The sequence below is a fragment of the Chinchilla lanigera genome, unplaced genomic scaffold, assembly GCF_000276665.1.
Source record: "Chinchilla lanigera isolate Chin_1 unplaced genomic scaffold, ChiLan1.0 scaffold00048, whole genome shotgun sequence".
Taxonomy (NCBI): Eukaryota; Metazoa; Chordata; class Mammalia; order Rodentia; family Chinchillidae; genus Chinchilla; species Chinchilla lanigera.
Window position 1 is genome coordinate 5,636,331 of NW_004955449.1, and position 24,877 is coordinate 5,661,207.

The window sequence follows — 24,877 nt, forward strand, 5'->3', positions numbered from 1 at the left end:
TCACACCTTATAAAGACACTCACAAAAGAGGATTTCCAGAACTGCTTCAGAAAGTGGTAAGAGCAGTGGGATAGGTTTGTTTGAAGGGAGGGGGAGGATTTTGAAGGGGATTGATGTCTTTTAATAAACTTTTAAAATGTAAACATTTTTTCTATATTTTGATCACCACTCATATATCATAAGATAACATAACACTGCTTTCTTAATGACTGTAGTGATTTTGATCCAACGGGATTGTGAAAAATACCTGGGATGACATGAATCCTCATACAACTCCACTCAAGAAGGGGTGATGTTTTTCCCAACACAAGCTGGTTAGTTTATAGTGAAGGACACTTACACTGCTCTCTTAATACTTATCTTTATTATGAAAGTGTTTCCAAAGTAAAATGATTCTCATAATAATGATTGCTTCCAGAGACCAAGAATGAATAATTATATTTTCATATAAAATCGGCAAAACACAATAACAATACATGAAATAATTCTAATTGGCTAACAGTACATCATTCTATTTCTGACAGAGATGCTCAAGCACTGCATTGTTTTAAGAAAACAAGTAAAGTAAGGGTGTCACTTATCCTATTTCTCACTGAAAACTGAAAAAAAATCAAACCAAAAGCTAGCCACCAGCCCCTTCCATGCCAACAAATGGTTGTGGAAGCAGATGATTACGACACGGGCACATAAGATATTGCTAAAAATCATGAGCTTAATTAAGGGCCTTACGGAGCTGTGGGAAATCAAACTTGGAGGGTGTTTTTCATGTTTCAATTAATGAAGCTCTCAGCTGAAGTTCTAGAATCATCACGTAACTGCTCCTGTTATAGAACCTTCATTTACTTATTTATTTTTGCAGCTACCTTTAAAAATCCTTAATTTTTAAAGTGTAGTTTTATAATGACAGTTTTGATTTTTATAGCCCCTGCCCCCCAAAAAGAAAGAAATCTACTTTTCTTTTTTTTTTGTCAAGCATGAAACCTTACTCAGAGCTGTTGTTTCTGGATTCTAGCCACAAAACATACACCAACACAGCAAGCCAAGCCTTGCCTGCACGGACCCATGATATGGAAACACACACACTGGCACAATAACTTCTTTCTGAAAAATGGAACCAGGTGGAGGAAGAGGTGTGGCACACGACTGATGCAAAAGCTAGTGAGAAATCCAAAGCAGAAAAATGACAACCTGTCTGCTTCCTTTTATCAAGAATCTAGAAAACTGAAAGGAATGTGAATGAATGAGATCAAACAAGACAGACCCTAGGGTACCAGGCCCCTCCTGTCCCTTCCTCAGCAGTCCTGAGAAGGCGCCGTTGTGTGGAGATACCGTATGCCACCTGACTGCAGAGACTTGTGAAATTCCTCTGGCTCGGTGTGCGCCCATTTGGTAATGCATTCCTTTCAGTCTTCGTGAAGAACTCAACTTGGGAATACCTACAAAAGACTAAGTGTCTTTGGGTGTCTGTAGGTCTCAATACTTAAGAAGTTTTATGTTCTCCAATACAATTTTCTCCGTGAAAACCAGCACTAAACACACTACCTCTGAGTAATTATTAGAGCAGTTCTAACAGCAGAGTGGACAGGGCTCCTCCGCATGCACTGAGCGCCTCCTAGGGGTGGGAGGGTGTTGTCCATGCTAAAGAAAACCACAGGGCCTTCGGCCAATCACCACAAAGAACTAAGATGCGGCAGGTGGGCTAGTGATAATTACTATGTGGCTATTTGAAAATGGCACAATTTCATTTCTCCAAGAGAAACCTACACTGATTCTGAGGACAGCAGTATTTTAAGAAAAAATCTTGTTGTATTTTCAAGAATAGTTTGTGTTTAATGAACTGCTCATGATCGTTCCTTCCACGGATTAAGTGCTGGACACAAGGGCAATACATAGAGTTCCCTGCACCTTCTTTTTCCATACAAGTAACCTACAGCACGTGAAAAAGTGCTATGAGATCACACTTTATCTTCAGGCTGACACTGATTTGATTTTTTTTCTAATTTCCATATTAGAAATATTTCTGCACTATTCCTATTTGTCTACAAAGAAGAAATCCAAAGACAAAAAAGTAAGCTAATTAGATTGCTAACACCTCAAATATCCCATGAAATGTAAACATTTAACCTTTTATTTCCAAAAGATTTCTTGAAATCTCTCTGGATATAATGACACCAACATGCACTAATACATGGAAACTTTCAATACCTTTGGAATTATTTGTATAGTCTTTACACTGCAAATTAAGGAAAATACTCACATATTCAGGCAACTTTGGCTTTAATATTTCCAGATAGGGACAAAAATAACTATCAATGCAGAATTATGAATGGACTAGGAACAATTATGGTTGTCCACAAATTTCTCTTTGAAGAACTCTTTAGTGGTCTCAGACAAGCTGAAAGGAAGACTCATTTTAATTAGTCCAAATAACAATGAGATTTAATACAAAATGGAAGATCCAGGTCCTTTCTACCTAAAATAAAGGCATTTGGCTTGCTCAAATTCAATTTCTATCAAATACAGCCATGTATTACATAACCACAGGGACACATCCTGAGAAATGTCCCATTAAGTGATTTCACTACATATGAACATCACAGAGCAGACTTACACAAACCCAGATGGTTTGACCTACTAGACACCGAGACCATATCAATATCTTACAGGACCACAATCTTCCACGTGTTCTGTCACTGACCAAAACATCATTATGTAGTGCATGACTGTACTCAGATTGCAACGTGTGGCCACGGAACTGGCCATTTTGAGGTTCACCTAACATTTTGAATAAAGATAATCTGATTTTGCCTTACATCTGGCCTACCTTTTCTGCCTCATTTTTGTCAGATGCTGTGGGCTTATCTGATGGTAACTCAGGATGCCACCTGTCCCGAAGCTCATAAGCATGGGATGTTAATACAAGCCTAGGGATCAGTGGGACTTGTTTCCACTTTTCCAAAAAATACTTGAATAATCCAAAATACTGATCATTTCTGCTCTACTGTCAAAATCCACAGGACTGATTTGGAAACATGAGCTGTATCTAGCTTCTGTGAGACCTCAGGTGCTCATGGCCAGGACTGTACCATAGGTAGCTCTGTGGCTAAGACATCAAAAGGGCCCCACCACTCTTAGCTCAGTGGGGAGCAAGCACAAAGAATCAGGGAAGCTTCTAGTGTTTTTATGATAAGAATATGGACAAAGATGAATTGCTATATTTTGGTTTTATCATTTTTTGGAGAGACATACACATCCACACATAGATCATACACTTTTATATCATTTATTGACCCAAGGCCCAATTCTACCTGATTTTCTACTTTTTCCCTCACTAAGAGATCTAGAAGAGTTATAACATTGGAGGTTAAAATATCACTTTTTCTAGAGTCCTTTCTATATACCCCTCGGTACCCTGGAAAGGTTTGCATGTGACTAGAAGAAGGAAATGTCACCACAGGCTAATTAACAAGAAACACCACTCTCACTAACCTACAGCTGAATTTACAAAATATACCTCCAAAAACTACTGCCTGGCATAGGTGATGGTAGGCTACTTTGTGCAGTTTTCTCTCTCAGCCTTTCTCAGGCTACTCTCAGAGAGCAGTAGACAGACACAGGTTATTCTACACCAGAAAAACCCTACCAACTCCCATTTTAAGCAGCCAAAAGAGAACTCTGCCCTAAAATGTAAGATGAAATAGACTTGAAGAGAGCACGGCATCGATGCTGGCAGCTGGAAGGACCGAGTATTCCCAGTCTTCCTTCTAAGTTATACTGAGGAAAAAAGAAAAAGACTGTTCAGATTTGCCTCTGCTAAGGACAGAATCAATTTTATCATTTCACGCATCTCTTCAAAACCTTTAATTTACAAGCTGATCTTGAAGTTATTCTTCTGTGCAAAAAGGTAAGATGGCCCATGCTGGGACTCACGGTGGTCCTAAAGTTCATTTCATCCATCAGGAGGACTTGCCCAGACACTACAGTAAGGGGAATATGTCCCATATCTTAGGTGATAACATCTTTTACCTGTTCAAAAATTTCAGCTACAATACGTGTGATGTTATTTTTGTCCATCTGCATTTGAGCAGACATTCTGATGACTGGTTTTTGGTGTTCCATGACTGGTCTCACAAATTCAGCCATCCACAAACTGCATGCCTAGACGTATGCCTAGACATATGCCTGCTTTGTAAAATAATACAAGGGTCCACCAGTACAAAGAGTTGCATTGTTTTCTACATAAACAAGCAGACATATTTCCGATCTCTTCAATTATTACTATAGACCATACTAGAAACACCTGATTTGGAAGCGGGTGGAGGAAAACACAATATTACAGTGAAAGAGGTTTTTGTTTGGAAATATTCTTTTAACTATTAACTTGCGGATTGCAAAGTGTGTGCACAAAGCTTTATTTTAGTTTTCTTTTTAGTCAAATTAAATGTAAATGGCTCCAAGCTGGCTACACACACTCTAATATTTTTCTGTTATCTTCACTGTGTCCTGTTTCACATGCTTATATTTCTGTGTTTTTGTTTTGGATTCCTGTTTCAGGTGATGATCTTTTTGACTTATAAAATAACTACATGTAATCCTATTTTATTCTCTCTTAATAGAAGTGAGAAGAAAAGAGACATTCTTTGGCTTAGGTACATGGTATTCTTATCCATACATAACACTGCTGTGGGGAAGGCTTTATTCTTCAGTAATTTTTCTCACTGATGATACTGCCATTGTCCAGTAGAATTTTGTTGCTTTTCTGGAAATAAAAATTGAATAAAAATTTCTGGAAACCATTCAAGTTTTGAAAGAAGCAAATAAAAAGGACTTGGAGTGCAACATTACCCAGTTTCTAGTCACCGTGGGTTATACTTAAAGAGAAAAACAATGGGAACACCAGTATGTGTTCCATTGGCTTTATTTTGCTCAGCAAAATAAAAACATCAAGCCCAATACTAGCTGAGCTTTTCCTCAAAAGCTTGCTGAAATAAAGTGCTTTGCACTGGGGTGATCTGTTCTAACTCTTGAAAGACTCCCTCTGCCACCCCAAAATACACTTATCTTGTTTTTTCAGGATGTGACAGAAGACTGCACTAATTATAAGGCAGGCAAAATCTGATTGAAATCAGTTGTTCTCTTTATATTATTCCCAGAACACGGCACAAATTCCTAATATTGAGTGATTTCTTTGTTTATAATTAAGAGTTTAAGCAAAGTATCTTCCTTCAGAGTCAGAACATTGAACTCATCTCACACACAGAGAATAAAAAATTTCCATACCCTACAGGTTAATCCCCAACTAACTGCCACACACACTGAACAAATTTTGGTTGTGTGCACAAGAAATAAAATCTATTCCAAATCAGTTTCATACAACATTCAAAAAAAGCCCACCAATAATCATCCCCTTTATTATTTGAACTGCTACTTGACCACCATGAGTGACAATTTAAAAACCTATCTGATCCTGCTTAAGCTTCACACTGGAAGGATGATCACGGAGACTTATTATCTGGCTTCGAAATGGGCACAGTAATGCAAAGAAAGCAAACCTATCGGCGCTGTGTGGGGACCTCGCACTGGGTTTTGCTTGCGCTAAGCAACAAACTAAGCTGATGCGCATGGCACACTGGACTACAGCAAGAGAAAGAGGCAGAAGCAGATATAACATCTCCTTCACTGTCATGAACCCAGGGAGTAAAAGGAGCAAGAAAACCCTCTTTTGTCCACAGATTTACAAACATACAAAAAATAAATAATATTCTAAGACAGTACAAATGCAAATACTGTTCCCTTGTGTCAATTACATACAGCATGCCTACATAGAGAGAATGGTATTTCTTCTTCATTCACAGACAGGACATATGGCAGTGCACTATTCAAAATGCTTTGATAATCCTAATTTTTGTTTCTGGTGCTGAAATATTATGAAAGGAACTGCATTTGCAACTTATTAAATACTTCCAGGAACAAACAGTTCACTTTGTTCAGGACTTCTAGTTTTAAGTAATTAATCATCCATGGAGCAAGAACCGGTCAGCAGGTACCCATTGGTCCCACCGGTCCCATTGGTGGTTGTTGCGGTGTGGGGGTTCTTCCCTGGAGGTTCTGAGTCCTCCTCATCTGAGCTAGACTCAATGTCACTTCTATCATCCTTGGACACCTGTGGAACACAAGAGAGTGAATTTAGCCAGCGTCTAAGGAACCATCGAGATATAGCATGCTAAGAAGGTGGATTGAGGTATCCTGGGTTGGTACTGTTGAACTCTCTAAAGTATCTTTTGATATTGGAAACATGTTAGTGTCCCAGCAATGGCAAACCTGTTAGACACAAGTGCTCAGACTGCAACCCCAAACCCACTAATTTATCATGAAGTGCCAACACTGCAATTAAACCTGAATACTGAGGTTTTAGTTTAGAAAACACAACTCATATATTAATACATTTTGTCTCAAAAGAAAAGTAATACCCATGCCATAGTTTTGCTATTGCTGTACTAGACATGACTCCCCTCTTACCTCAAATTGGAATGCTACACTATTAGAAAACATTCCAGGAATCGGGTACAAATGGATCAATGTATTCTCTAATAATGGTATTCTCCTTGAGAAGTACCTAAAGTTAGCTCTCAACCAGACTAATGGACATACTCATTAGTTTAGATCATTAAAAAAAGTTGCTATTTGACTTTGTATTTTATATATCATTCATGAATGAATGACATTAGAAGGCCTTTTAAGAATCTCTTGGGTGGGGTCCAGCTTAAACTATTTCCCGAGGAAAATCCACTGATCAGATCCTCCAGCAATGGCCCCCACTCTACTAACTTCTTCAGTCCTCCCCTTGGTCTCATTAAGTAATGAGGCTGACAGATGAAGGTACCAGGATACAAATCTGTATGTTACCGTGAAGGATAAAAAAGTCCTACTCTAACCAGGAAGTAACTAGGGGAAATTAAGGAACTACTCTATTGCTTTTAGGATTTTTTTTTCCGAGACAGGGTCGTTCTGCATCATTCAGGCTGGCCTTGAACTCACTAGGTAACCCAAGCTGGCTTTGAACTGGTGGTGATCCTCCTGCCACAGCCTTCTGGGTGTTGGGATTATAGATATGTGCCACTGTGTTGAGCAATACTCTATTGTTTTTAAAATTAAAATAGTTTAAACCTCTTACTCTATAAATCTAAGTTACTTTTACCCAGAAGGCCTTAAGATCTTCCAGCCAGTGATGCCCTCAGGCCTGGGTTAAGGAGATAGGAGATATTTCAAACTAAGCCAGGGGCTTTTTCATATCATAACTTGCCTACGTCACCCCCATACCAACTTGAGAATCCTAGGACCCCCGGCGTCAAAGGCCACCATTGCTGTGCAAGACTCTCATCTTGTTCATGTGGGTGGGGCAAATGAAAGCACAAGCCGGGAACTGTTGCTCCATTCCAATGAGGCATGGAGAAAACACACAAACGAACCTCACCCCTGTGCCCCTTGAGACGGGACTGAACTCAGATAAGGCCGTATCCCCCAAAACATAGATACATAGTACATCAACGTGACTAGATGGTTAGGAGATTTCAACTTAAAAAACGTGGGTGGCAAACAGCATTATGATAAAGCTTCATCACACGATAAGTCTATTAGTCATAACTTAAGCTGCTAGTAGAAAACTTGCAGTTGATTAATTTACATTTGCATGCCTAGTAAGATTATTTTAAATTGCATTTGGAAAAATCTATACTTATGTTACCTTCAGAAAAAAGCACAATTTAGAAAATCTTAAATAACACAGGAAAATGGCCCATGGACAAGATGAATAAGCTTATCATCCTAGATGACAGCAGCAATGGCCGTTAAGAAATTCTAAAGTCTGAAATCTGGAATGAAATTAACAATCATCTCTTCATAAAGATGAAGGAAAGATAATATGTCCGGTGGAAGCAGCAACGCAATAAAGACACAAGTAATCCAATCCACCGTATCCATGCAACCGTAGTCACTATCACACTGATAGCACCGCGCATGTGGATTTAATTTGTATCCAAATGAGGACAAGACAGATTTTAATAGAAATATATGTTCATTGCAAAGAGTAAGAGGTCACAGAGAAAAATAAACAGCTTCTAGGAACTAACTGACCAATCTATTTTAGATTTATTCAGTAGCTGACACTGAGGATCCACTTCACAGTGAGGAGGTGCTGCCCTGTGGAAGGGGCTGGTTCTCTGCACCCACGCGAGCAGGGTGGTTAAGTGCTGCCCTGTGGCTTTGTGCAGGTCAGGCAAATCACTGATGCTCAGGCCTCCATTCTGCACTGCACTGATCTTTTCCCCAACTTCTCAACTGGAGTTCTTTTTTTCGGCTTCCCTTTGGTCTATTTCTGTCTCTCAGCCAATATGTTAAACACCAATGCAAGAAATTCTTCTCCTTCTCCGTTGGGCCATGCAAAGCTAGCAGACTACATATTCTCACAAAAGAGCACAAAGCTGTTCGTCCTATCTTTGTTGCTAGTGGAGACCTAAAAGTTCTGGTCAGTGCCAGTAGATTAAACAGAACAATATGCGTGAAACAAAAGCATTGGAGTGCCACCAGGAAAGGCATGTGACAGGGAAAGAGAGAGCGTGAGAAACTTACATGTAAAGGGTTCCACTTCCCAGCCTTCCAGGGTGGCAGGAGGAAGAGAACAAACAACGATGTAAGAAAATGTCACAGAGAATAATCTGGAAAAGTCACTGCTTTACACAAAGCATCTGAGGCTCAGGAAGTTTTACTCTAATCAGCCACACAAGTCCACTTTTAACCAAAGAGATTTAACTAGATTTTGTTGGAAAAGTCATGAATGTTTTATTCTTCAACTTGAAATGCAGGTTGGCTTCCAAGCAACACTTTACATAAGTAGAATGAGGTTGTTACATTTCTGTTCAGTATAAATGTAATAAGAGAAGGACGAAGGGAGACACAGAGGAGGAAAGAACACAACAAGCCATGTATCATCGCTAAATCTAAAATTACAAATGCAGATCACGGGGCATCTGGTGCAAAGACTTTAAAAATGAACTAAAGAAAAGAAAATAATTTGTTTTGCTTCTAGGTGGTTTGGTTTAATTCTGAAGAAATAATATTTATTTTGATGAAATTTGAAATAACATTTATCTCAGAAAAACAACAACAGAAACCAAACCCCCAACTTTCGGGGACACAGTGATCAGAGCTTTAGCTTACCTTGCCTCTTGAAACAGCCTTGCAGGCTATTTTTACAATCAAGTAAGACCAGAAGCAGTTCAGCCCTTGCACTAGCAAGAGAAGTAGGTTAAAAACCCACCAGGAAGGGTAAGGTCCAACGATTTCCCAACTTTCAAATAACGTGGTGTTTAACACCCTAAAAAAAAAAAAAAAAAGACAGCAATTACCCAACATGGCATCTCACTTTGGTCCCAAAGGAGTCCTAGTTTGTGCTCAGAAGCAGAGTTAGCGCTCTCCCCACCCAGGAAGGACGTTTGGAAGCTGACCAGGTCCTGGGAACAGCCATCACCTGCATACTGCCCTGGTGGTCCGACTTTCATGGTGATTCTAGCTCAAGTAGTGGACTCTGTCTGGTATACTTTAAAAGTAATTGTGGTAAAACACACAGAACACAAAATTTACCAGTTTAAGTATTTTTAAGGGTATATTTTGTATTGTTCCATAATCATCACCATCACCCATCTTCAGAACTCTTCATCTTGCAAATATGAAACTCTGCACCCGGCAATAAAACCTCCCCATCCTCTCTGTCCCTGGAGACCATCGCTCTATCTTCTGCTTCAGTGCATTTTACTGCTCTAGGTACTACAAATGAGTGGGATCATACAATAGCTGTCTTTTCCACAGCAGCCTCAAAATTTACCTTTTTGCAGCAAGCATTAGAACTGCCTTCATTTCTGAGACTGAACTACACATCTACCACCTTTCTGTTCACTCATTCACCCTTCAGTGGATACTTGGGCTGCTTCTGCCTTTTGGCAAAAGCCAATAGTGCTGCTAAGAGCATAGGTGTTCTAATCTCTCTTCTAGTATATATGTATATATATTTATTTTTATATATAGTATATCTAGTGTATACATATGATATATATATATTTAGGGGACATACCCAGAAGTGGAATTGCTATGACATCTGATTTTCTCCCAACTCTCATCATTAGTTTTCACTTGGTTTTTTGGGGGATATGATTCTCCAGTCAACTACTTGTCAAAATGCTTACATGATCTTTGAGTCTGTTTTGGTTTTTCAATAAATGTGAAGAATACCACTCAACGACATTAAGATAAGAAGATTAGCCCCAGAAATGTTAAGTGTAAACCACATAAATTGCTCTCACAGTAGGAATTTTAATATTCATGAGGTCAAACAGAGTGGCCCATGGAGGGCCCTTAATTGTATAAGGCTTCCCCTGGACAGACCTGACAACTGGAAAACATCACTTTGAAGTAATGCCTTCGAATGAACATGCAAAGAATTTTTTAAAATGAAAATTATTAGAGTATAATGAATGTATTTAGTTTTAAGAGTAGGCAAGAGTAGGTACTTGAGTTTGGAGAAATTCTTTGAAGCAGCTGGCTGTCTATAATCAGAACCAGCGTGGGGCAGACACACGGGGCTGGTTCTCCTGCTGCACTCTGGTCTCTGCTCAGGTCCACTCCCAAGTCCTTGGAAGCTGACTTGTGTCTTCTGGACACATATTACTGCCACCGCACCTACACAGAGCAACACAGCACCTGCCTAACTTTGGAATCACTTTTACTTTCCTGTTCTCCTCCTATCAGGCTGACCACAGTGCTTGGAGATCTAAGTGCATCTGCATCGTCTACTCCTGCAGCACTTTGAGGGGATCTGTCTAATTGTACAGAAGAGACTAAGTGGACAGTACTTAGTGGTTAAAAGGGACAGATCAAGAATTCTTAAATTAAGGACATGGATCACTCCCACAGGAGCAGAGGACAAATATAGAGAAAATTTTAATATAAGAAATAGTGTGATGAGTGCTCTAAGAGAGGTTAAGAAAAGTGTTCTGTGAAGTCATAGAATTGTAGGAATTAGGATAATGGATCAAAAATAAAAGGAGGATGGAAAATAGATATAAGCAGGTCTCCCACCTCAATTTCAGCAACCTCATTCATAGACTAAAATGACGCTAACTGTTTTTAACCCTGCCATACTAGTTATCTCTACACAGTAATGCTAAGATTCCCAAAACAACAGCCTAGAATTCAACTTGACAGTTCATTAAAAGTATACTACTGCATGATATAATAGTATTCACTCTGAGGCAAGGGGTATTACTATCTGGAAATCTATTAGTATAATAATTATATCCATAGGCCAAATTGGTAAAATTCTAATTATTTTAATAACATCAAAGATATTTGGTAATGTTTGTTTCTTTATTGCTGGTGTATAAAATTTAGCACTCAGGGGATATACCATGATTTTAACCTTCTCAAATCAGAATATTAACACTAGAGTTGCTTTCTTTAATATCAAGAAAAACAAGGACAGTCAGTTTTGCTATTATTGTCTAACACTGGAAGTTCTGGTTATTGAGCATGGCAGGGAAGTAAAGACTTAATTTCAAATACATAGACATAAAATATCTACAGATACTTTAAAAAGAGCAAGCAAAAAATACCCTAGAACAGAGAACGGTTAACAAAGTTTGCATCCTTATTCCAGAAATTATGTCATTGAAAACATTAAACATGTTGCAAGGTCTTGAGTTCCATTCCAGGTACAAAAAAAATTTAAACATGTTTCAAAAGTTTCTAATGATATAAGAAAATGGTATCATCCCAACTCTATGAAGTGGGGGCAGAGAGAGGGAGAGAGAGAGAGGGAGGGGGAAAGAGACAGAGAGATAGAGACACACAGATACTGAGAGAGGGACTGGGAGACGGAGGGCGAGAGGGAGGGTTACAATAGGATTTTCTTTGGTTCATTAGGGAATTTTACATTTTCTTCTTCACGCTGTTCTACCTCCCAAATGCATGACTAGTCATTAGAAAAAAAGTTATTTGTGACAAAGGCTACATTATAATATCTATATTGCTGCTCTGCTTATTCTTCTAAGAAGAAATGAACCCTTTAAACACCCATTTGCGGCCACAGGACAAGGCTCAGCAAGGCTCAGCTCCAGGGCAGTGAGGAAGGACCGCTTTTCTGTCTCCAGGCCCTTGCAAAGACACCTGGAAATAACATATTCACTACAGGTATTTGTTGACTGTTTGTTCATTTATCCTATAGTCAAAGAAATAAGAAAGCTCTGGAAGAATAACAATTCTTTTATTTCAAAACTAGCTCTGCTTCTTGACATATGCACTACACGTTTTGATATTCAGAGAGAATAATAGTTCCATGTGGACAGAAAGGGGTGCTGTATGAACAGCAACTGTGACTACATTACGCTACAGATCCTGAAGCAGCGCTGGCCAGATTGTATGCTGAAAGTCTTTCTTGCGATTCTAACTCTAGGACTGATGCTGCTGGTTAGCTTAATTTGAACGGGGGGGCAGAGCAGTAGCTGGAAGCATCGCATTCATGTTAATTTCTGAAATGCTGCATCAGAATTCATCGGCTTTGCCATGATAATCAGTGGCACCTCTTGAGATGACACTCAAAACTAATGGGATTTCTTTGAAAATTGACGTGGCCGCCTGCAGAGACACTTGGGTCAATACAATCAGTGCGCCAAATGAATATATCTCCTATTGTGGAGTTCGGTTTAAAAACACACACACACAATATAAATATATTAGGACTTTCTGCCAGGGAGACAGAGAGCATCTCCAAAAGACAGCAAACCCAGAATGTTCCCGTTGAGGAAACTGTTTCTTTTTGGGGACAAACTATTAAAATGGTGATTACAAGTTTTTCTTTGTATTAGGAGGCTAGGGCTATGGATTTAATTATGCTATTATGAACCTATGGTGGCAGAATTCAGAACAGCAGTTATCTCTGAGGGAGGAACGCCCAGGACACAGGATTCAAGAGGCTTCTGGGATCCCGGAAACTTCTATATCTTAATTTGTGTAATGAGTACATGGGGCTATACATGTGTAAATATTTTACAGTATAAACATCTGTCAAGCTGTACGTTGAAAATTTGTGCCATATACTCCACATGTAAATCATACTTCAATAAAATGAACAGGGAGACTACTCCGTGGGCCGATAAAACAAGTAGACTGTCAGCTGGCAAACTCTGGCTTGAATAATTACTGTAATATCAGTGGGGTTTTCCCCGACAGTAGTTTTTGTGTTCAGTACATAGCTTTTAAGAAAAATGCTTTTCCTTTTTCCCAAACAACAGCTACCGGACAGCATCAAACTTCTACTGCTGCTTCACTCAGTGGTGGAGAGAAAGGGGCCAGAAAGGCCAAGAAAAGGCCCTTTCTGTTCACTAATGTTAGGTCTCCTTTAACCACCAGGCGGCATCTCACACACACATGCAGCCTGCTCAGAGAGGCCTATTTTTTGCCAGAACCATTTGCCAAAGGTGAGCCCCAGGGTAGAAAACACTTCATCTCCAGAAGAGGCCCTCCCTTGTGAAAAACTGCACTGAACAATGGGATTAAGAGACTCTTGCCCCTCCCATCAGGACTCCAGACAGAAGTGGACGCCTGACAGCAAAGCTGAGCTCAGCTGATCCACCGAGGCTACGCAGAGACTGCATTGCTCCCCTTCCTTGTGGCTGTTTAGTGACTCCCAAGAATTTAATTGATTTTGGTCCGTAGTTAGTTTTGCTCATTCTCACCTTGTATGGATTCCTCATTTTGAAGTTGACTATCACAGCAATATTATAAAGGATATGTGGGGAGGAGAGAAACACCTTGCAGAAAAGTCTGCGAACAGTTTGTTAAGCAAAGAGAGAGCTGTCTTGTTTTAAGAAGATGCTTAAGGCGGTACTCATTTTCTTTCCAAGCATCCATGTGTTCCAAAGCATTCTGCTTTCCTCTTAGGCTTCACGACTCGAAGTACTCATACTACAGAGTAAAAAGACCTCCACTGTATGTCATTCAGAGAAAGCATCTTCAGAGCTTCATTCTTCTTCCATTTTTATTGTGACTTCCAAGGGAGAGTTTAAATCTGCTATCTTTAATATGTGAAGTTAAATGAACATCCTCACTTCCAACACGACCCACTTACATCTTCTCCCTTCTGTCCCTAACGAAGAGTTCTGAGATCAGGCTGCACCCTTCTGGGATAAGCTACATAAGAACCACAATAGTTAGACCCACATCAAACATCCAAAGACAGCCAAGATTTCTTCCTTAGGAAACAAAATCAGGGCTTTATGCTGAGCAGCATTACATAATGCTGCAAGAAAACCCTGAAAAATAAAATGTTTTTGGTGGTCAAAATCGGGCTTTCTTCAGCACTTCGGAAGGGTCTTTACATTACTTTCCCACACAGATCTCAGCAAATTTCACAACGAGCGTTTCCCTGACATCTGCGCTACATAAAACATAAAGGAAAAGTGCATTCGGCCTAAACATGACCAATAATCTGTGAGCATCTTTTGCCCATTGTAAATCAGATGCCCATAGAAATGCATTTAAAATTATAATGAAGAGAAACCATAAGGCGGCTAATACCTGAAAGTCAGATGATGAATTCACTATTACAAGAAATCTTCTCTGTCCTGATTTTTCTAGTAAGAGCTCCAGGTCTAAATTACATTTTAGTCAACAGTTTAGACAGTCAAGCCTGCTCCAAGGCGCAAAGAGCACGCCTGTAATATCTTCCCTCTCTACTATTGCTCAGCTCACTCTACCCAGCCCTCCCAGGTTTCTTAGTTCTTCACCCTGGGCTCAGAGCCAACACGGCACCACACTACGACGAGAAAGCACACAAACTCATTTGCTGCTTAGCATCTGTGGAGATCTTTCTCTCTGGCCTGCCATTCCCTGTCCTTGTTTCCTTCAATGTGTTATCTCCTGAACTCACCATCTGCTTTCTTGTAGCCCTATTCCAGATTCTCCCTGCTTCAAGGACCCACTGGGTTCATTTGACTGGTTTTCCCACTTTGGTCCACACTGCTCAACCCTTACATCCTAATAGAATTATCTATATTAGTCATATGATACCTTTCAATACTACCTTGTCATGCATATGAAATGCTTAAAATATAAAATCAAAGACATTCTTATAAATTCATCTCAGGAAAGAGGACTACCAGCCCCAGGCCCTTTGCCTTTCTCTTTGGAAAAGTTGAGGCATATGTTGGTCTCCAAATATCCCTTACTTGAAGCGAAGGTTAGATTAGGCCAACTCCTGCTGGGCAGGTGGAAATCTATGAGAAAATGAGACTCTAAGAACTCCTTCTTCCAGTTTTCTAAGAGTTTAAATCCCTCCTCCCCGTCTCATATGGCAGGATGGAATAAAAAGTTCTTACCCATCTCCCCGAAGTTCACATGCTTCTCCCTTGAAAGGTTATCTTTTGCTCATGTCCACAGTAGGGACCATTCTTAGCATGACCAGTAGCAGGCCATGATTTTCTGGCTGCTTTGTTCTTCCTTTTCTCTTCCTTCAGGAATTTAATTTTTTTTTTTTTTTTTTTTTTTAGAAGAGAGGAAAATAAAGGCTAAATACCCCATCTGGAATTCTGCTTGTGAGATTATTTGCTTTAGCTCTGAAGTTTTTGAATCTAATCAGTTAACTGGCTTAATGCAGGAAGGCTCAGTCATTCTTAGAATTCATTGAACTTACCCTCCACTGGCTCCTGACATGAAATTGCAGCCTGAAGGTTCCGTCACCCAGCAGAAAGGTCACAACTCTGTGTGACTGTTTATGATAAGAACACAGAGATGTCACTGTAGTTACTTGGTTCTTGGGAATATCACCCATTTTCACTTCTCTTCAGGTACTTGCGGTGGAGCCTGGGGCTATTTGTATTTTCTTATTAATGATTTAAACAGAACTTGCACATGGGGAGGGCTCTGACGCCAAGAGTGCCCGCAAGGCGGTGGGTATGTGGTTGCTGCTGCGTTGGTCACAGCCCACTGGTGAGAAGTGGTCTGCACATCCCTTAGTGAAGGAAAGGGGCTACAGCACCCACCTTTATACCTCTGTGCCGGGAGGGTCACAGAGCATTAGTAAAGTATGTCACCATCCAGTCTACTGAAGGATTAGTTGGAAGAGCTTCAAGAATAGTAATACTTTCTCCACTGGAAAGGTTTTTAAAGCATTTGCATGTTTATTAGATTCACATTGTTAACCTATGAAGTGGTCAGAGCAAATATAACACCATCTTTCTGCTCAGAAAACCAAGATCCTAAAAGAGTATTTAGTTATCCATAGTCACGATGTAGAGGCTTTGTTGTTTTGAATGTAAACACATTATCTCTCTAGGTCTGTCTGTGTTTTAAAAATCACAGCAAAACAGAGCATGTGTGCTTTTCATTAGATTTTTAGCAAAAGGGAGCTAAAAGGAGAGTAAAGACATCATCGTGGTCACACTGGGACACCAGAAAGAATGCTATTCCTCTATTTTCTAGAAATCTTCCCAGAAGGTTCCAGCAAGAATCTCAGTATTTAACTGTTTCGAGATCAAACTCCACCTGTTTTGTTTAGAACCTTGAGGAGTGAGCATCACCTTAGAAGCTGCACATTCAGGGCCGGGGATGTAGCTCAGCGGCACAAGCACCTGCCTGGCAAGCACAAGGTCCTGAGTTCGATTCCCAGTATGCAAAAAAAAAAAAAAAAAAAAAAATTGCATATTCAGTCTAGGTATCAGAACTTCAGGAAGCTTCAGGAAGTGACTACTTACATGGCTGGCTGTGAGATTTCTCTGCCTTACCAAGGAGGTACCTGTTTTCCTAGAGGAAGGTATTGATTACAGTTGAGTATCCCTAAGCTGAAAATCGCAGATCCAAAATGCTCAGAAATCAAAACTTTTTGAGTACTAATCTGATCCTCAAAAAGTTTTAGATTTTGGATCTCTTTGGATTTTCAGTCCGAGCATTTTTGATTTTCAGATTAGGGATGCTCAATTGTAAAGTCTCTGCAAATATTCAAGAATCCCACAACCTTTGAAGTCTGAAACATGTCTGGTCCCAAGCATTTTGGATAAAGGATAGTTAATTTGTAATAGCTAATTTGAAAATTTTAAAAAAATGTTGCAAATGAAACAAGTATTAATTATGTATTATATATTATATAATACATGTAGAATGTGTATCCTCTAGTACGTGCATGACCTCTGCCCTCTTAAGAAATCCAGGCTCATTCACCTTGTCTGCACTAACTAGTTGTGAGATCCAAAATGTTCGCTACAGACCTTGGTGCTCTTTTCTGACGTCCTTGTTCTTGTATCTTGTGTCTTTTTAGCTCTGAGACTAACTCAGAACTCCTTTTGGACTCTGTATTTTCATACTCTTCCTGTTTCATGCTTGGTTTCCCACACTTCGAGAAAACTTGGGCCTGCCTCATGCTCCTTGCTCTAGCGTCCCATATTGACACTATTTTGGCCTCTCCACCGAGCCATGCCCGCTCCTTCTACTTGCAGCTGGGGAATGTGGAAGCGGTTAGGGTGGGGCTAGAAAGAAGGGGCCAGTCTCTTATTCCTGCCCTGGCTGTATTAATTTCCGCCCTGGTAGTGCTGTGTGCACAGGAGATGAGGTGGGGGGTATAATTTCATGTGGGATTTCTAAATGAATTCTAGTGAAAGTGTTACAGTCCTTTTTAAAAACAACCTTTTCTGTTTTCATTTAAATGTTCCCAGGATTCAATCTTTAATTTTATCTTAGAGAGATGTCCCTGAAAAGTTTCAAAGTGCTGCACACAGAGAAAATACATCACCAGCCCCACCGTCTTAAGAGGGACTCTATACCTTCGGGTCTTTATTACCTTTCAGTTGCAAGGGAGATACAGTAAACACCTATTCATGAAAGAATTGCCTCCTCCAGAGTAAATCAGAACTGATGAAATTGTAAAATGTTTCAAATCAAGGAGAAAGAAACCAAATAAACACCTGCCTCCTAAACAAAGAAAGAAAATTGCAGGAGAGCAAAAGTAGAGATTTAGATTAGAAAAGAATGCTCTTGCAGGCTCACAGGTTTGGAAAAAAATAACACACAAGCAACTATATGCACTGAATAATAACCAGGCACTTGATCAACAACAACAACAAAAAATCCCATAGAATTTTGGTTAAAAAAGAACTGAAATCATGTTATCAACTGGAATAATTGCTGTAGAATATAATGGATGTGTTTGGGAGTGTGGGTGGAAGTGAGCTTACTCAGAAAGGAGCTGATTGTATTCAGCGTTATGTTGGAACTAGAAGTCTGAATACCCAAGCTCAAGACTCAGCTCTCTGTCAGCACTTTAAATGACTTATTTTTTTCAAAGCCCAAGTTTCCTCACCTACAGAAAAAGGCCTAAGATAAGATGATTAGTAAAAATTTCTTAGCTCTAACGTAAGTAGCTCTATGAATTCTCATGTTTTCAAATTTATCTAAAATGTCACTTGTTCTGATTTCTTTCTTCATGCAAAACATATCCCATTTGTACAGCGCATTCTTCTTAAATGAGTCATATGTTTCTTTGCATTGGCCTGACAAGGCTAAGAAAATGAGAGGGGAGGCGTGGTTTTGAGTTTTACTTTTATAAATATGTGGAAGAGAGTACAAAACTAGGGGAAAAAGTATAAAATCTCATCTCAGGAAGTAGCCAATGAAGGGTTGAAGAGCTTGAGAAACACTGTATGTACCAGAGCAAACCTCTGCCTCCCTCTGGCTCCAGAGCACGCGGAAACCATGCAACCTTGGCTTTCAGCACCAGGACGTCTAATCAGACCGCAACAGCTAAGGGATTCCGCATCCAGCTCTAAGATCAGCTGTGTGGCAGCTGCCAGCCACTGGCCAAGCTCCCTATCACACCCATCTCTTGCCTCCACTGCCTGTAACTTGGGCAGTCAGCAACACCCCAACCAGATCAGGCACGGCTTGGCATCGGAGGTGAGAGTCCACAGTCCTCACCTCCAATTCCCATTCCCAACAAAGCGGGAAACAGACAGCAACAGGTTTACAGTGTTCTCTTTAATTTTCAGGGTGTGCAGGTTTGAGATGTGGGCTACATAACGTGATGCCACTAGGCACATTTCTGTGTCACACGCAATCAATATTCTAACAGCCCTCCTCTCTGTGGCCAATACATTAAAAAATAAAAAGACATCTTCTGAAATTATGGAGCCATCTAGGCCATTCCGAGAACATCAGAGAAATGTTAAAATGGTTCCTTAGTTACTTTTCTTTTTGCTGAGACAAAATACCTGATACCCAAAGTTAAAGGAAGAAAGGATTGTTTGGGTCACAGTTTACACAGGTTTTAGTCCATAGTCGGCTGGCTATAAGGCAGGATAGCATGGCAGAGGATCCTCACAGAGGAGAAATAGTTCATGGCAGGCATGAAGGCAAAGGCATCAAGGCAGCAAGCAGCGAAGTAGTGAAGCAGCAACTGACAAGTGACAGCAGCCCCCTTTCTGTCCCTTAAATTCTATCCAAGCTATAGGCACTTAGGGCAGGTAGCACTAACACCCAGGTTGGGCCTTCCCATTATCCATACTCAGAACTATGCCAGACCAATCAGTGGACTAATTTAGTTACCCTTGATTCCAACATCACACACTATAGATCCAGCCACACCTGAAAAGCCCCTCCTATGACCACTTGAGAATTTGGGGGACATCTAGACACAAGCCAAAACAGATGGGTAAGATTCTGTCTATACCCAGAGTTTACAAATAAGTGTGTGAGGAACACACAAGCATTTGGATTACTGAGGTTGAATGTCTTAAATATAATAGGTGTTCCATGAAAAGGGGGTACTTGAGGCTACAAAAGCAAAGGGTATACATATGAATCAGGAATAGCTGACTAGAGTACCCGGAAGGCAATAGTGAGAGAAAGAATGTTGCCTGGCATTATTTTGTAGAAGGTCTTTCTTGCTGGGAAGAGAAGTCTGAAGAGTAGAAAGCAAAGGAAATCCTGATGATTTGGGGGCATGTGGTGAGCAGCTTAAGGCCTTGATTTAGAAAGACTCTTATGGGAACTGTGTTTCCATTAGAGAGAGAGAGGGGATGTGGGGAAGTTGGATAGGAGGGCACCGCACAGATCTTGGTGGGCAGCCGCAAGGCTATCTTTATAAAGAATGAGAAAACAGGGTCTCTGAAAAACACAGATGCTCTTTAAAAATAACACCCTGAGACTATAGTTCACAGAAAACAACTACTGCAGAGAAGTGTGAAGCAGTGAGAAAAGCTGAATGAGATTCCTTACGTGAGAACAGCCTTAATTTATTTATTGAATTGGCACTGGCTCACACGGTGCAGTCTGCAGCTGCTCCCCACATCCCAGGGTGCTCTGTGTGTTAGTATGGTACCAAGTGATGACAAAGTACCATATAGTCACCCACACCTAAACCACAGCCCCCGTCCCTTAGCTCCTCAGGAAAGGTGATCGAGTAAGCCATTTGGAACCACTGGGTGTTGGTACCATAGTAAATGGTACCATAGTAAATGAGACATTTCCAGTGCACATTCTAGCCCCCAGATTCTTAATCTGACCCTTATTGCTATAAGCTTACACTTGGGTTGGCCATTAGAATCACTTTTGGGGTCACAGAGCTTCTGATTAGAATGTTACCGTTATATTTATCCCAGTAATATATCTGTATTTTGCAGCTCTAACATGAACAGCAATAAATGTTAACAAGGGCAGTTTGGCTCATTATTTGATAATCAGAGTCAAATGGAAGTAACTATATTAAGCTTGGACTGCATGCTCAGCACTGCCAGGAACTACGGGGACACCACTATGGGGGACAGTCAAACAACTCCTACTCTAATTGGGGAGCTGAGGCTGAAATATAAACAGGCATAGTATTCTGTTTGGCTGGTAATGTTATGGTATGTATAAAAGTGTATACATTCTCCAAGCATGGGATTCTTTTTCCAAATATTTATCCTAAGGAAGTAATTCAGGATTTGTGAGGTTTACCAAAAAAAAAAAAAAATTCCCATTTATTTAAATATTATTTATGATAATAAACTATTAGAAACTTTCTAAATACTATTCAAAGATAGCACACAAATAATGATGTTTTTATATTCTGTAGTCATAAAATTAGTTTAGGATGCATTTCAGGTCAGAGTATGTTTTATTTTACAGTTAGTAAGTTTGAATTATAATACAAATATTTAGATATGCAGCCTGTAGGCTTCTATTTGTACTCCTCGCCTGGACCCTCCCATGTCAGGGTCAGGAGTCCAGCAGGGAAGCATCCAGCGGGGTGCTCTACCACTGCCTTCCTTTTTAATACATATTTTGGGACTAACTGATGAACGCACCTGAGATTTTGACACCTGTATAGAATATAGACAGGCCTACTGAGATGAGTCAAAGTGATAGCGCCTTTAATCGTGATAGCGCCTTTTACTGTAAAATAAGTTCCCCTTCATCTGAGGAGTCCGGCTTCTTCCCTCTCACGGTGTGCCACAGGCTGCAACAAGTCTGTCCACCGAGTCAGTGGCTTCCAACCTGCCCGCTCACTTGAATCACCTGAGACCTTCGCAGTAATGGTATCTGGGTGGAGCCCATTCCAGAGATTACAATGTAATTAGTCTTGGGGAGAGCCCGGAAATTGGAATTTAAAGTGAGCCCCGGATGATTGCAATGTGTAGTTCAGTTTGGGAACCACCTTTGTAGTCCTTTCCTCTTCAGTTCTCTATTTGAAATCAGTACTCTTTTGTTTTGTTTTGCTTTTTTTTTTTTACTATTTTGAGTCATAATTCTGAATAAATTTTTATTGATCCATTCCTAGCTCAGTAGAGAAAGGTGACCATGGGTAATGCACTGACTGTGCATGCCTGAATTTTACCAGGCAAAACCCAATGTTTCAATTTTGTTCCCCTCTGATTCAAATGAGGACAGCAGTGCCCGTGGTCACAAACTGCCCCAACTCAGAGACTTCTGAGCTCCTACTCTTTCCAGTTTCTTCCTCACCCTCCTTCACCCAGAGCCACTCAAAGCTTATGCTTCGCCTCCCAGGATTTTGCAGAAATTGTCCTTTGTCTGAGTCTGTAAACTGATTTGGGAAGTAAGTGAACACAGCAGTGCAGGGAGAAGCCATAGGATCAGCCCAACGCCAGGAAAGACAGCGGTGTCCTTATCACTGTCCACATGAGAGTTAACACCAAAAAATGGTTCCTAACTACCGCTGGCACAAGACAGTCCCTAAAGTAATCGGGAGGGGTAGGGCAGGACATGAGGAATAAAGGCCATTTCTAGTCAAACAAAAATATTTTTAAAATATTTGTGGCCCGCTTTGGGTGCTAAGTACACACGTAATTGGCCTATGCTAGATACCTGCTCTGCTGATTTATACTCCCTGTTATGATGTCTTGGGTCAGTTAACCTCTAACTTCTCAAACTGCTGTTGGGGGCTTAGGATGGGTCCCCTATAGCATGAGGTCCTGGGGCAAACTACACATTTGTCACCTGAAAGGTTTTGATCCAAGTAAAAATCAGTCCACCTTGAAAGGCAACCCAGGTTCCAAATAAGCAGCTATCTACTCCAAGGAGACAGGCACTGTGGGCAGCAGGGAGGGTTCCTACCGCTCCACAGTGCTGCAAGGTGTCAGAGAGAATCATGTTCACTTTCCTGCTTTGAATCTTCCAACAACTGTCCACTGCAATTAGAATAAAGCCTTAAACGCCTTCCAGCAGGGCCCACAAAAGGCCCTAATCTGCTCTTCTACCTCTCCAACCGAGGCACTTTTTGTTTATCGATCTTCTCTCTGTTCTAGAAAGATGCCAAGGCTATTCCCACCTGAGGGTGCAGACAGGCAGCAGAGGTTCCCTCTGCTTGGCCTCTTCTCTGACTTGTCCTTGAGTGTGTGTCTGTTTCATTTTAGATGCATGTGCAGGATCTCACTGCTGCTCACTGTAAAGCATAAGCTCAGCGATGATGTGTATTGAACCTGCTTTGGGCCTGCCAAGGTCCTGATGGACCCTAAATAAAATGCTAGGGCTGATTATGGGGGACACATGGTCAATTTCTGTTCCAAGCGTAGGGAGAGCAGGCAGGGCCCTCACGTCAGCAGTCCTCAAGGTGTTCCTGCTGGGTGCACTGACTGCCAAGTACAGGCCAAGCAGAGCTGGTCCCCACACCTCCCTTGCAGTATTTATACCCACAGGAATAATTTTCAGTGTAGACAGCCATGATAATTGTCTTTGGCCTGTTTACTGTTACACTTTAGTTTTAGTGGAAGAATTAGACATGCAACAGAAAAGAGAATGAGAACATTAAGCCCCTGAAATAAGGTTATTAGAATGATAGGCAATAAAGACGATGAAACCTCACATTGAGGCTAATACCGAGTGACTCTGGAAGCTGTTTAAAGGCAACAGCGTAACAGGCATAACTGAAGCAAATTGTAAGACCAACAAAATGCTACCGCTATGCATTTTTATCATTATCCTCTGCAATTGTTTTTCCTGTGCGGAGTGAGATGAATGACAGTCAAATCAAAGTTCAATTTTTTCCCCTCAGTACTCTGACTGAAGCTGGGACCTTCACAACTGCAAAGCTGCCAATAGTGTGCTCATCCTCTGAAATGAATCCTCGGCTGAATTGATGTTTTCAGATGCTGTGTGCACCGCCCTAGGTCTTCTGTTATTTTCATGCCCCTTTCCCAGACTGAGGCTCAGGATGCCATTGCTGCTGCTCTCCAAATGTGGCACACTGACATCTATGGATAGCAAAATTTTCTTAGAGCATGTCTGCCTGTGGCCCTGAAATAAACGTTTTCCTAATCAATATACAAACTTTGGGCTCATTACCACCATACTCAGTCATGTAGTCAAAATCATGTTTATGATGATCCAAATTGCTTTCCCAGCTAAGTTTATCCTTTTTAAGCTCCAGGTCCATATATTTATGGATTGGTGCCACTTCCTAGGTATTTATAAAGCACCTCCAAAACCAAACTCATTTTACCTTTGAATCCTATTTCTATTCCCAATAACATCACCACCGCTATCACCACTTCTGCTCTGCTAGGCCTATAATTAAACATTTTGACTCCCGAGATAAAGTATTGCTTTCAACCCTAAGTCAAATAATTAACCTAGAATCATACAGAGTGAAAGAGCCTGGATCTGGATACACGGTTTATCTAGAATCTGTTCTGTAAACCATCATCTCCTTAATCAGACTGTGGCGTCAACCTTTATGCCCACTGTCTCTCAGCCAACCCTTCCATGACAATGTGGCTCATCTAAATTCCCCGGGACCCATTTATGCCTGTTTACTGTTGCGCTACCCTACGCCACCACCATCAACTTCTACCTCATCAGCTTCTTTAAGAGACTGTGAGTCTCCTAACATGTTAGACCTTATTTCAGAGTAATCATAAAAAACAAAACAAAACAACCCAAACCCAATGCAAGCAATGGAATCATGTGGTCTTATTCGGTCAAGAGGTGGTCATCCACATAATCCAAAATACATGTTTTTACTTCTCGTTAAATTAGACTATGTGGACAATTTGAGAACATTCCCTTAATTCTTAAGTAGATTAATGAATTGTCAGTGGCCAAGCCAATCCAGACTCATTCTTTGGATAGCAGCCTCAAAGCCACTCCTCTGACTTTCAAAATAGCTAGGTCCTACCTAATAGTGATTGCTATGGCTTTATGAAACCACACTGCCATATTGAACTTTCCAAAATCAGTTCCTGATTGGATCCGGAGCGCTTACGGCACATACATCCCTCTAAATACTAGTTCTTTCACCCTTATTTCTCCTACATTTTCTTCATACTACAGTAGACAGTGGAATCGC

The 24,877-nt window shown here is 40.6% G+C and overlaps 1 protein-coding gene across 2 annotated transcripts in view; it reads right to left on the minus strand.

Moving 5' to 3' along the window:
- Nucleotides 1-347: 347 nt before the first annotated feature.
- Nucleotides 348-24,877, minus strand: part of Cers6 (ceramide synthase 6) — a 283,700-nt gene continuing 259,170 nt past the window's right edge. Inside the window, exons 9-10 of one of the 2 annotated variants that reach the window (XM_005393276.2) lie at nt 9,217-9,373; nt 348-6,163 (exon numbers count right to left, since the gene is read on the minus strand). In XM_005393276.2, coding sequence (XP_005393333.1) covers nt 6,011-6,163; nt 9,217-9,373 — 310 coding nt within the window. In that variant the 3' untranslated portion in view covers nt 348-6,010. The remainder of the gene's footprint in view (nt 6,164-9,216; nt 9,374-24,877) is intronic. The other variant, XM_013518781.1, reaches the window with a different exon arrangement.